General features: G+C 48.9%; 1 protein-coding gene across 1 annotated transcript in view; it reads left to right on the top strand.

Moving 5' to 3' along the window:
- The window catches only part of tnc (tenectin), a 104,639-nt gene that overhangs the window by 31,017 nt on the left and 59,571 nt on the right, over window positions 1-14,051 (top strand). Inside the window, exon 3 of the mRNA XM_084597050.1 lies at window positions 4,258-4,372. Coding sequence (XP_084453176.1) covers window positions 4,258-4,372 — 115 coding nt within the window. The remainder of the gene's footprint in view (window positions 1-4,257; window positions 4,373-14,051) is intronic.

The following is a 14,051-nucleotide window of genomic DNA, read 5'->3' as shown; positions in this document are numbered from 1 at the left end:
CACTCGGGCATCGTGTAATGCCTTAAAGGAAGATGGGGCCACCGAGACGACTCTCGCGGCACCGGAACATCGGGGCCGGCTCCTCTCCGGAACGGGGCGGTACCCACGGCCGGCGTCGGCGGAGTTGTTATGTGGGGAACACGCGGGCCACAGAAGAAAGCAGGGCCGAGTACAGTGCGTCTGTGTGTCTCGGACGAGGAGAGTAAGGCACACGGCAGAGCACGTTGTGCTGAGCGAATGAGCGAGACTTTTCTTCAGAGGCCAGCTGGTCTGGTTCAGTGACCGATGCTTTATAGCCTCTCTCTCTCTTACTCTGTCCTGGAGAGTTACTCTGCGACATGGTGTCAGAGGAGATCGAGTCGCGCAGGGCACACTGACCCTTCTTGTCACGAACACGCACTTCAGGATACTGCGGCTACGAAGATTTTGCATTGTCGTGCATATCTCTCCTGAAGAGATTGTCAGAAAGCAAGTGCAAGTAAAATTAGGTGCTTCGTTGTGAGATACATAAGTTGGCTCCCTTCTGGAGAGCTTTTTTCGCGTACGTGTGTTTGTGATGTGTAATGTCCTCTTTGTGGCAAGCTTACCCTCGTTTTGCTTTGATGAGAGTGCATGAGCTTTGTTGCAAAGAACTTATGAACATCTTTTTGCTGCTGCTGCTGCCGATGTCGGCTGGCGTGGTTTTCAGGAAGAGTTGCGATGAATTCGTGGTGACAGCTTTCCGTGCTTTACTCGCAGATGTGCGCGGACGTTCCGCTCTGTCTGAAACGTTTGATACTTAAAAAATGCATACGGATACTTTCTGCAGTACTTTTTTTAGGGGTAAAATAAGAATAAGGGCAACAACCGGATTTGTGACTGTACGCTCCAAATGAGATACGAGCTGCAAGAACAGCGGCCTAATTAGGAGGCTTGCTTGACTTTTGTCGGGTGCATGTGTATATCGCAATCTTTGCAACCTTTATGTAACACCCCAAAGGGGGCTATTAACGAAACTGAAGTGAAGTCAGCCGTTACACAAGAAGTCAATGCCCTGCATGCTTCAACCAGAAAGAACTGCACATTACAGCCGCGAAATTCTGCTTTTTTAAGGCGAAAGCCTTCATTGCCTCATCGTTGTCGTCAGCAAAAGTGTCACGCTTTTGCGGCGACTCTGATTGGTCGAGACGGGATGACGTCATGGAAGTCTCGACCAATCACAGAGCACCACCACAGTATGCGCGAATGCGTGCCTTATATGGCCACATGCCAATCAATTAGCAATTACTAATTAATAAGCAATTAATTAATAACTTTTAGTTAATGACTACTTAATTAATTGCTACTCAATATTTATTTACTAATTAGTGACAGTTACTTCTGAAGAATTACTTGTGTGAATTAATGTTGCGCACCTGGTAAAATCAACCACATAACAGTCAAAAATACAAGGAGCGCGATCTCGTCGCTGCCAAGCTGACTTCACTGAATAAATGCACTCGCAGAATGTGAAAGAGTAGTCGCTCGCTTTAATCGTAGCAGCATTCATCGCTACATGCGCAACAGTCGCGTAGCAGAATGCAGCACTCAAGCTTTCGCTTTTCATCACTTTAGTCACCGAAGTGTTCTCGAATTGTTTTCTTTTATAAGTATACCGGGGTCGAAAGACGGGCTTGCTTGTATTTGATTCAGGTAAAAGCCTTTTATGAGGCGAATATTGCGTGTTCGTCGATGACAACTGAAAACAGTAATTGCATGCAGCGAGCGGATGAAGAAATATTAGGCGATATTACTTCTGCCCTTTTGTAAGACTTCAAGGAACATTTTATCTACTGAAAAGTGCAATGCTGTATACACCTAGAGAGAGAGAGATAGAAAGCGGCAAAAAGAAAAGAAGGTCGGTGAGGGCGATTCACGCACTGTCTCATCCCGAGACACTCGAGTGACTGCCTCGGACGAGTAAGCAACAGGCGATGCGTTTGAAGGTGAGCAGCGTCACGTCCCATGCACACCTTGCGTCGCGCTCTGCACACACGAAGCGTCGTCGCCGTCGCGTGCGCGCGCCAGAAACATCCTCAATGTATAATTCACGCCGCACTAACCTGGACAGCAAGCACTTCGTATCGCCTGCTGTTATGCCCGCCCCACAACGACTGCGGTGACACGAGGAGGGTCCTCCCTCTGTTATTTATCGCCCGGGGAAGCTCTTGGCATTCGTCGTAGTGTCGTCGAGGGGTCGTTGGAGGACCGCTGTTGTGAGCACCTGTGCCGACGCGCGACTCGTCGCAGCATAGCAATTACAAATCGCATTCAACGCCATGCGGATGGCGTCCCTGAAGAGAGAAAGCTAAGATGGCGAAAAACAGCCGATATTGAGTGCAAAGCTGTGTGTCGAAAGTCGGCGTGACAGTTCCACTTTTGACTTGCTAAAATGTTATAGCTTTCCCTTTCGAAGCAGGCTGACATAAACAGATTTACAAATCTAATGCTAGTACTCTTGATAAGTTTGCCTTTTTCTTTTTACTTTTGCATTTTGCATTTTTTGCATTTTTCTTTTTACAGTGACACTTATTTATCTGTGAACTGACAAACTGGCAGCGCAGCTACTGTCTCTCTGTAAAACCTCAATGTATTCTATATTTATTTGCTTTATGTGTATTCCGTCAAGGTTGGGCATCCGTTCAAGAGCGGGGTGGGTACAAAGACGTAGGTGACTAAAGAAACACCAAAACTAGTGTTCCGACTCACACGTTATTACCAAAAACTTCACAAGAAAAAGGTGTGTGGTTATAGGCGAGGCTGTTATGTCTTGCAGGTTAGAGGTTTAAGTCCAGGAGTATCAGTGTAAAGGTTCAAGGGCATGCTAAATTAGGGTGCTCATGACTTCATACGTTGGTGAATTAAGAATCGACCACCCCCCACCACGATTTCGTTAAGGGACAGATAATCTGTATACATGAGGAGAGTGGAGTCTTCGAAATATTGAAATACATATGGGACTGGTAACTTTGTGGTGGCGCAGCTTTACTGGCTGCAAATATAGTGCCATTATGCAGCACGCATTCTGTGGGCTGTGAAAATTAGAGAAAATAAAAAATTATAGAGGGTCAGCTATCTATGAACCAAGTTTCACGAACGTATGCTATTGGCCGCAGCCGTTGCTGCCGCTTCGATCCTGGCCCGCTTCCGCGCTTGATAAACTTCTCGGGAACGGTAGACCGTTGACTTCACTTCGTTCGATGGTCTGCCCCGCGCAGCTGCGATCTCTTTATTTAGAGGCAATGCTTTCGTCTACAGCACTTTTTTTCACGCCGCCTGGTGGATTCTCCAAACACTTAGCTCGCGGACGTCGCTCGCACTTGCCCAGGAGGCACATGTATAGGGCGCATTTTACCTACGTTCAATAAAGGGGTGGCGGAGGTAGAACTTGATGAAGACGATGATGTTCACTGCACAGCGCGAGAGTGTGTTGCAGTTTTCCACGAGGCGCGGTCCGGTGCGATCTCATAGTGCTCTCGTGCCTGGACCGGAGAAGCTGTTCTGTTAGTACTGGCGCGGGTTCCAAACCCAGTCGCGGCAATGTTTTTGCGGGGCAGCTATGGCGAGGCCGAAACTGTCGCATGCGCACTACCTAGAATGGAGACAACGATGTTGGCTGCACAGCGCCCGAGTTCAAGGTCAAATGTTCGGAGCCGACCTTGACGTCTAGCATAGGAGAAGTGGAGTGCACGCTCTAAAATATTAAATGGTCGCTACAACAATTTACAAGAACTTCCCTGGTTTGTTTTTGCTGTAATGTTGAAGTTTGTCGTTTTGAGGTCGCCATCCTGCAGCGAAATTGTTCAAGGTAGTGATATTAATGGCTTTGTGTTTGGATTCTTTATTTGCGGCTATTTCTATATATTTGTGTCTTTTTCTCTTTGTCATTGCTGTATATATTGTCCTATTATGTATCCCCCACTCCCTTCTCTCTCTTGTCTGCAGTAGCATGTCTTTCTTGTATTGATGCGATAGCATTCATACTCTCACCACCACCGACCAATCATCGGGTCCGAGCTTTGTTGCTTGTGTTTTCAGAATAAAAAAAGTACGTCAGCGGATTGACCACAGGTATTTAGTAACCGTGCGTCTTAACCACTGAGTCACCGCGGCGTGTTTTTTTGTTTTTGCCCTTTGTAACCAGGTTTAATGTTAAACTTTCGCCAGCTTTTCATCGCGAACTGCAAAAGATGTTTCACCGGTTATTTTTAACACTGTTCCTTGCCTTCTTTTCTGCAGGTGACGAAGAGACCCCCAGGCCAGGCCATGGGGCTACGACACCTCATAGCTGGGCCCACGCTGCTGGTCGGCGTGGCCCTCCTATCCGCCTTCTGTATATCCACAGTCTTATCAGGTGAGACTGAGGCCCAAGAAATCAGTTTGCCTCCATGTGTACTGAAGCACGCGCGCAGAACAGCACCTGGGACACCGCACATTCAATGCTGGCGTACATGCATGCACAACATATATAGTTAGTCGCTGCATCCCTAGCGAAAAACCCGTATGGGTCACAATAACCTAATACAGATTCTCATACTAAACTCATACATATCTCATACAATCTCATATATTTAATTCTCATACGCTGAATGATATTTGTATGAGATGGTATGAGATTTGTACGAGATTAGTATGAGGAACCTGTATGAGATTATTGTGACTCATAGGGTTCTTTTCACTAGGGATTCCACGTGTTCTCTTTTCTTCTGCTGCGCGGCCACTGCTGTATATGCATACTACTATGCTGCAGCAACGAACGGAGATGCACGATTACTGCGCCTCCACTTAGCACCTTATTATGTGCTATCCAAGCCGGTATATAGCTTGACAATTACAAGCACCTTCTCAACTACAAGAGGCGCATATCGCGATTATGTAGGTCGAGTACAATTGCAGCACGAGTCTAAATCATAGGTTATGAATGTGCACTTGAGCTGTAATTGGAAACGCCTGAATGTTTTAATGCCCCTGCATTATCGCGAGAACATAATGTTATAATAGTTTTTTCACTGGATAAAACCGCGCAAGTTGATGGTTTGAACGTCGATTTCGAAAATTCGCACTTCCATATAATATACAATCGCTGCAATCAGGCTCCCTAATTGTCGACCGTAGGGAGCTAGGATTGCGGTTTATTGCGAAACTCACTACATAGCGCCAGTTTACGCAACGTGGAATGTCTACCCCAACCACTATGAACATTCACCATCGTATACTCCGTGGCGTGAGTGAGTGAGCTTATATAGGATGGGCAATAACGATGTGCACGTCACCGAACGACTAGGCCACATTTCTCCAGCAGGTGTTGGTTCCTGGGGTGATCATTCTACGGAGCAAAAAAAGAGAGAATTCAGTTCCTCCAAAAGAGAAAACGAAATGAGGAGCGAGAAACAGAGAGAAAGTGCTGCAAGTGATGCAGGTGAGCCGCGCATACGAAGCATTTTGGGACAGAGTCGTGAGCGACGAGTCGCGCTTGTGAAGAAGAATAACTTCTCCTCTGCTTCCTGGGGCACGTATCATCGTCGTGAGTTTCGCGCGCAAACATTTCGTGACGTCCAAGGCCAGCTGAGGTCGTCGAGCGTCGCCTCCCCGTAAATGGTGCGAGGCGGAAAAAGGAAAAGCAGGAAGCGAAGGTGCGTGGTGGCAGAAGAGCTGCTGAGCGTCGGCGACCGTCTAACCTTCTTCCAACGACCATTATCGCGGGCGCGCGTTCTCTGCGACTTCTTCTTCTTGGTCGTCTTGGAGTCGCGTGTCGCCTCCTCGGCTGCTGACACGCAGAGTGCGTGACAGTCGGCCATTTTTATGCCCCGTCGACCGACGCGACCAGCCCCGAAGGCGTGCGACCGCGCCGCCTCGGTGGCACGTTCACAAGCGTTCACTTGGGAGAGACCTCGACGGGGGCGACCCATTCAGCGCATACACGGCGTGCGTGTAAGAAGCCGTTCGCACGCTACGTGCGTACACTACGCCGCGAGTTTCTGCTATCAGCGCCAGAAAACACGCCGGAGGGTTCGAGCAAGCGCCCTATCATCGCGCCCGAGAAGCTTATCAGGGCGTCTTCGGTTGCGAATGTTGCGCAATGTGTCTTAGGTTCTCGGCGAAATCCAAGGGGCGGCAGCGCGCGCGTGTGGTAGCAAACAAAGAGAGTCAAAGACGCATGTCCTCTAATTTGCTTCCGGCATGTTAATCGACCGCTCTGCTTGCATCTGCCGCACTTGACCGAGCGTGCTGCTGCGCAGATATGCGAGAGGGAAATGAGTGTTCGCCTGCCCTAATCGTTGCTCCAAATAAGACACCACGAAACGAAATTCTACACTTCGTTTTGCTATACTAGGATTGGACGTCTCTCGAAACCGAAACCATGCACATCAATTCAAGTGTTCGATAAGTATTAGTGAGGTTTAGAATTGGGGGACCCTATCATTTAGGGAGGTAGGTGAACAGCGAGCGTGCCCAGAACGGTATACGCTGAAATGAGCGGCAAGGTGTGCATTATGTTGTTAGAACAGGGAAGCTATTCTGTTAGGTGCAGCCGAATTAAACTTTCTGTCCTGAAAGGCGCACCTTTCGGAAGAATGGCGATGGACCTCGACAAACTGCCTGGCCAACTGCCTAGGGAGGCCAGAAAGAAGTTCTGGCAAACAGTCATCAGTTACAAAAAAGAAAGGTCGATGGTCGATGCACACTAATTGGATACACAGCTTGGTCAGCCCAGAAGAACGAAGAATCCTGGTTCACCGCATGACTTTCATGTAGCTCAATGATCATGGATGTAATATTTTCCTTGCCAGTACAAACAAAACAAACAAAGGTTATAACGACCATACGGCCGCACCATAAACAAGAAGTTCAAATCAAAACAACAATTGCCGGCAGCCCATTCAGGTACTTTTCCATCCACGGATGTCCTGCCAAACCCACCCTTCTCTGCTCACTTGGTCAGGTGTTCCGAGCGCGACGGGAACGACTCCGCCGTTTGGAGAATAAAGAAAAGGAGGCAGTGGAATGACCCCGTTCTCTCGGAGCAACCCAGAAACGCTCGCCAGTGGGGTGCTGATCATGGCCAAGTGCGGTACACAAACAGCTAGCAGCCGACATCCGGGGATAAGGGGGGAAGGGAGGCGTAGTGAGGAAAACCTTCCTCTTACATCGTTGTCGTTGCGGATGCGGCGTCTAATGCACTCTCGCTCTCCGTTGTCGCCTACGAAGGCCCACTGTGTGTACGGCCTGTCTCGGAATAACCCCGTCGAGGAGTCGTTACGTGGACGATGGCACCTGGTCCAGGGGGCGGCGCCTCTGCTGCGATGATGACAATGGTAGTGACCGCTGCCGCAGGGGCAAAGGGATATACCGCCGAGGCATTGACTTTATCTCGAGTTTTTCGTGCTAGCGCGTGCCTTTCTGTGTTTGTGTGTGCACTGAGAAGTAACGCGGCTGTTTTCGCAGAAAATGATGCGCGCCGGCAAAAAAAAAAAAAAAAAAAAAAAAGAAGAAGAAGACGGAGTCTAGTACACGGAATGTGACCCGTGACGCGCATTGTAGCACGCATGAGCGGATGAACTGACCCGCGCGGAAGAAGGGTGGAGTGGTGCGGCATTCTATCACGGCGCACGGTGTTACTGTGGCACGGTGTCCAAAGGCGCACTCTTTATGAGTTCTTTATGCCTTGTATTTTTGTAACTGCGCTCTGCTCCTCAGTCGGTTTGGTAATGGAGGCTCTTGGAGTGGAGTCTGTGCTGTCATCTTATGCAAGTGGTTGCTTTTTTTTCTTTTTCGTTCGCGTGTGCCGGCTAGGCGCCTTGTCACTCGAACCGTGCTAAAAATAAAATTTGCCGTTGGATGAAAATCACTGACTGAGCATCTAGAGAGCGAGAGAGAGAGAGAAGTCAGCGTACATATGTTTGGGATGTCAGAAGAATTTAATAGCACCGACATCTTCAATGCACTTATCAATTCCGAGCATAAAAATGATACTCGACTGACACGCCTTTGTGGACGTTAATCTTCGAAGGTGTATTGTTAGTGTTTGTGACTAGCAAAGGACTGCTGCAAGCATCTTTGTGTCGCCTGAAAGCAACAGAACGTCAAAGCAATCGTTGATAGCTCGTCAAAGATATGCTTGTTTCCTAGCGCGTTCATTGCACAATATTCGTTGTGTGGACCACCTCCGCTATTGCAATGCATGGTTGAACGTTTCCTTTTTTTTTTTTTTTTCCGCTTTTCGTCTCTCTGGTAATGCCTGAAGCAGCGCTGTTCTTACTTTACTGGGATTGCCAGCAACTGCAAGAACAACTCCCCAGAAATTCCAGACACGAGGATTTTTCAGCGTGAAGATGTTTATGAACGCCGTTTTCATCATCTCATCCTTTTTTTTTTTTTTTGGCATGCAGTAAGATTGCACCATAACTATCAGTATATCTGGGGATCCTCATCGGAACTGTTTAATTTCTGATCTTCGTGGTCGAAAGCTTATCCTGTCGGTTGCCCGCTCGCTGCGAGCTCAGGTCTAGGTACGCGTCTGAAGATTGAACATTCCCTACAGCATTTCCTAGCCAGTGTCGGAATATTCTGCAGTTGTTTCACAGCTAAAAATGATGTAGACTAGAGAAAGATTGGCAAAGGAAACAAACTATGAGGTGGACTGACAGTCTTATACTTATAATTATAGAAAAAGAGAAATACTTCTTTTTTCTTAATTTCTCTACCTCACAACCAAAGATGCAAAAGCTGGGCGATTAGGAAAACAAGTGACCTTGGAAGAAAGAAAAATAATTGTGGCCCTGATTCGGCTTCGATCCCGCCTCAATGTGAACTGAACAGATCAGTTTCGCTGGCCACTCACTGCAGGGGAGCCCTGTGTTATCGCCGCATCCGATCACCCAGTATGTTTACTGCCCCTCTCTTGCGCTTTTATTTGATGTCGTTTGTCTTCGTCAACTTCCATTCGTGCGCGATGGATACAGAACACACCGGTGCCGGTGGCCTGGCGCCGTAAGAACGCTCTACGTTTTCCAGCCTTAACGTGTCTCTCGAATGTGCTTTCGAAGATACTATATGTTGGCGGGGGGAGCCAAACCGTCCCTCAGTGTTTCTTTTTTCTCCCCCCTCCTCGGGCTTGCCAACGAGTGGCGCAGAAAAACGGACCCCCATGCATCGTCGTTCTGCCGAACGGTCTTGGAAAGACTCCCCCGTGCGGCGACAGCCGCTTAATCGTGAGCGCGCGCGGGGGGTGGCCAGCGGCGGCAGGCAGGTATCGAACAGGAGGACTCCCCGCGGAGCGGCCCGTCCGACGTCGTCGCGGGCGTCACTTTCCCCGTTCCGGCGGCGGTGGAGTGACGTAACGCACCGACGGGAAGAAGAGAAAGGCGCCGCGAGTGTCATGGTCGCTGCACCTTGACCCATTTGCGGGCCGACCACCGTCCCTCCTCCTCTTCCTCCTCCTCCATCGACGCGCCGCCGTCGTCGCTTTCGCTTTCAGCCCCGCTTTCGCTTTGGCCGGCCGCGGGGGGAAGTCGTCGTCAGTGCTCGTTTGTGTCGCCAAGTGGGGAGACGCCACCGATGCTGCTGCTGCTACTTCGGGCTCATGGTTCGCGACGAATTCGTGCGCTGGGACACTTGGGCGCACGGAGCTTACCCCCAGGACATCAGAGCGAGAAAGAGCTAGAGGAAAACCTACAAGAGTAGAAGAAACTTACTGAACGAACGCTGATGGCTGTCTACCGCGTGATTGTTTTTTTTTTTCTCGTCCGTTTGTATTTCTTCGCTCACTTTTGGTATCTGATTCGCGCGCACGCGTCATTTCGTTCGAGAAGGCTAGAACCGTGTGGAGTGGATGTGGCAGTTAAGGTTTAAAAAAAAAAAAAAGCGCGTCGCCTGACAAGGCGACTATGTTGGCTCATCAGCTATGCATCGAACTGTAAAATAAAGGAAAATGCAACATCTAGTCAGCTGTAAAAGCTGCTCTTTCGGGTTTCTAACGTGCCAGGACCTGATCCATACTTGTGTATTAAAGACCGTACTCGACGGCCGCCTTCCGGTGGTTGCATTACTCGATGCTTTTACAGTGGTCTAGCATATATATATATATATATATATATATATATATATATATATATATATATATATATATATATATATATATATATATATATATATATATATATATATATATATATATATATGCACTAGCTTAGCAGACATGCGCACGCTTTTTTGTAATTCAAATATATTTTATTGTTTTTCTGCACGCGCTTTTCATTCTAACGGGCAAAAAACGACGCGCTACCTTAAGTCGCTGGGAATATGAGTCTGGCGACAAAGCCGGAACCAGCGCTCCCCCGCTTGAAAATAGCGCGCCTAGAAACTATAATGGCTTGTAAATACGCCTCTTTAAATAATTTTACTGTCACCGCGTGAGCAGATTTCTGGCAGCAATTGGCAGTCCTGAAGGATCGAGAGAGGACATCCGCTAAGCGCCGCTCCCAACAATTAAATATAGGCATCCTACAGGAGTGTAAACAATAGGAAATGTCTTCGCGGAAACCCTCGCTGCCTAGTTGAAGCAAATCGCAAGAAGGAGCTCCGATCGTCTCTCCTTCTCAAGAAAGAAGAAGCGAAATCGCTGTCCCTAGTCTTAACGGATGAAGCCCAGCATTTGGCGGTTCAAGGATGTACTTCCTAATGTTCAAAGGCCTTCCGAACGTAAACCCTTGCACAGGTACCGCACGCATATGCGCCTGCAGAATTACGCATTGGGTATGTACATGCATGGTCGCCAAAACAAAGCCCCGATAGGTGCGAAAATGCGTTTTTTTTTCTTCTTTTTTCTCTGCCACGCGCGCTCGCTGAAATCTCATGCGTCACCTCACACAGACGCGAGGTCGAGACCCGGGCGTCATGTTTATTCATTCTTGGCAGCAACGATGTTGGGGCTATCCAGCACGTATTGTCCAAGGCTCTCTTTGTTTGGTCGGCGCCGCGCAGATTTTCGGGCTCTGGGTGGATTATACGTAGTACTTTCATTCCTTATCCTCCAAAGTGAGCGAACAACGTGCAGAATAGCGCGCGAAACTGCGCCCTTCCTATATAGTCTTCGGGGGTCGTCTGACGTAATGTTCATGTATATTCATGGCAAAATTGAGGTATTCTTTGTACGAGCACTACTTCTTTATCTTTTTTGTTTCAACACTATGATAGCGCTGCTTCCTCGTGCTTGACAAGCTCTTTTTTGTTTTGTTTTTCAGCATTTCTACATGACAAATATATGTCCATTTTTTTCCGCCTTTTAGGGAAAGTTGTTCGTTTATTCCGAGTCAGCGGGGACGTAGTATTACCTATGTTTGCAAGCTCTATGCGTCCAAGAACAGATACAGCCCTCAAAGTGATGGCCTTGTGAAGCACTCGAATGCGCCTTTTGGAAACCAAGCTGAAAAGAGGTGTTATTTTCTGCACCCGTCACAGTTTTCTTAGACGCTGAGTTTTGTTATTGACTCGCAAAAAGTTGAACGCCTAGCAGATAAATGTCATAGCATCCGACTAGGAGATTGTGATATTAGCCAACGCGCTCCTATATGCAGCTGTGGTAAATGTTTGACATGATCTAGCAGGAGAGGGTTCCACGAACGGACACTGAGGTTGGACACATAAAAATCGGCGATGTAACCCCTACAGCTTTCAGTTAGTCGTCCGCACTTTAAGCATTCCACAACTTGCGGTACCACATCGCCACCTCACCCGCCTCCCTACTGCACCGTATATTCCTGTTCCACGCACGTGCCAACTGCATTCCCCTTGTCCTGTCCGGGCCGAACATGTGAACGGTCCGACACACCCTGTCCAATCTCGAAAATCTATATACACCACCCTAAGCGCTTCGATTCTGTCTCTTTCGTGAAGTTGGAGATTCGGCGTCATACATTACATCCCGGCGCCAAAAAAGAAAAAAAAAAAATGAAACCTGATATTTTCCATCAGCCGACCCCTCCGATCGCCCCATACATCGGCGTCGCCCAAATCGACCTCGAGACATCGGCCTCGCCGGAGGCCAAGCGCCGGCACCGGTCGGATATTTCACGCCGAAAAGAGCAAACAACCGCGACGCTTCTCGAAGCGTCTATGTCACGGCATTCGCGTTGGACGGCCGCTTCTGCAGGCAGAGGCTAGCAAGGCAGGGTCGATCGTCCTTGCCCATGCACAGTCCGCCTGGTCGAGGTAGTTGGCTATATGCGCGTGGCTCAAGTACAGTGAGCGTTTTCATATTCATACGGAGAAAGTGGTAGTGGCAAGGAAGATGCAGGGTTGGAAATGGGAAGGCGTGAAACGGCGAGAGGCGATGGAGAGAGGGAGGGAGCTCACAGATGAGCGGCCACTGAATATCTGGCGGCCGTGGCCTAGCGAAGAGAGGGAGGAATCTGCACACCTGGGCATCTCATTTGCGATCGGCGCGCACGACCAACCTTCGGCAGCGAGGTGCTTCGGGCAAGTCTTGACACTGGCACGAGGGTCCTTCACTGCGGGCGCGAGGGAGGATGGTGCACGGTCACCTCGCTCGAACGGAAGACACACCGGGCTGTTATGGTTCTCACAGGGCCTGGTCGTGCGCAAGCATTCGTAAAAACTCTAGAACATAGCCTATATATATAGAGAGACAGTTCAATAGGCAGCTTACAGACACCTGTAAGAATAACCGTGTTAAGCACACAGGCCTGCACACAGTTGGTGACAGCCGAGGCTTTCGTTTCAAGCATACATGTTATGTCGTGGCGGTGTTGGATTCACATCAATTTAGCGCAGTCGCCTTCTTTTTCCGCCTATGCCACCGAGTTGAGCCGAGTGAGTGTGCGCCTTATCTCCTAACACTGCAGAATCAACGTAAGCCGTTGACGACGCCTTCCGGCGGCAGCGAACGAGCAAAGACCTGCCGCGGTGGCCCAGCGTTCGGCATGGAGATCTCAAAGTCGTCTGACAGAGTTCTGGCCGCGGCGGTCGCATTTCTGTGGTAGAAATAGCCATGTGCTGTGCGATTTCGGCGCACATTAGAGAACTCCATGAGGTATAAATTAATGCGGACATCTCCAAAGGGTCGCCTCATAACCCATGCATACCTGTCGCTGCGAGACGTTAAATTTAACTCCAGAATTTACAATTTTCAAGAAAAAGTAAGCTCCGGCCAGTTTTTAGTGACTGAACGTTTTGTGAGACAGCAGGATCGGATATATACCTAGCTGGTGCGTCTACCCCATATATCGCCATTTCAGGAGTTTGAATTCGTTCTTTGCGAATCGTTAGTGCGCGCAAACTTTACATGTGCTCAAATATAAACGGTTCTACACGTAACTTATAAGTTACATAAGGCAAGATAGGAATACTTTTATTGTCCAACAGACTGCAGTGCTTGTCTTGCGACCCGAGTCGCGTAAACGTACTCCGATAAAATTGGCGGGGATGGTTCACACAATGCCGGAGCTACCATGGCACAAGTGGTTGGTGCAAGGCATTCTTTGCATTGCGTAACCGACACCGAGAAGTACTGTACACCCTTGAAAGCGGCGCCTGACAGCACAGGGCTCCGGGTTGTGTAACAGAGTTTTATTACGGCTACATAGATCATTAGGCCCCGGAGGTGACAAAGAAGGCGCGGCCGGTTCGTAACGACCATTGGCGCCATCCTTCGCGTACCTCCTTTCCCAATTGTATAACAACAAATCGCTTCTGAAACACCGATGCACACCGCGTAGACAGGACTTAAGCTTTTGCGCGTCGCTCCCGAAAGAAAAACAAAAAACAATTAAGGCATTCAGGCCCGGTGGGCAATGTGGGCCGTGACAGAGCATCTTTCACGGCGTGTAATACGAACATCCGTCACTGTGCCAGACAAACTGCCATTTCCCTTGCACTTGTTCCCCGCCCTTCTCGTGCGGCTAGCTACTGGCATGGCTGGCACACTGACCAAGCCCTCGGGTGTGCCTGTTGCCCCAGAGGACTGCGCCAGAGTTCGTTGTCGGTGGGTTACAGAACGCTTCGTCCCTCTTCCT

This window comes from Amblyomma maculatum, chromosome 3, assembly GCF_055883805.1.
Source record: "Amblyomma maculatum isolate TAMU_Amacu chromosome 3, ASM5588380v1, whole genome shotgun sequence".
Lineage (NCBI taxonomy): Eukaryota > Metazoa > Arthropoda > Arachnida > Ixodida > Ixodidae > Amblyomma > Amblyomma maculatum.
The sequence above is the reverse complement of the archived record's forward strand: the minus strand, read 5'-3'. Positions and strand labels throughout refer to the sequence as shown.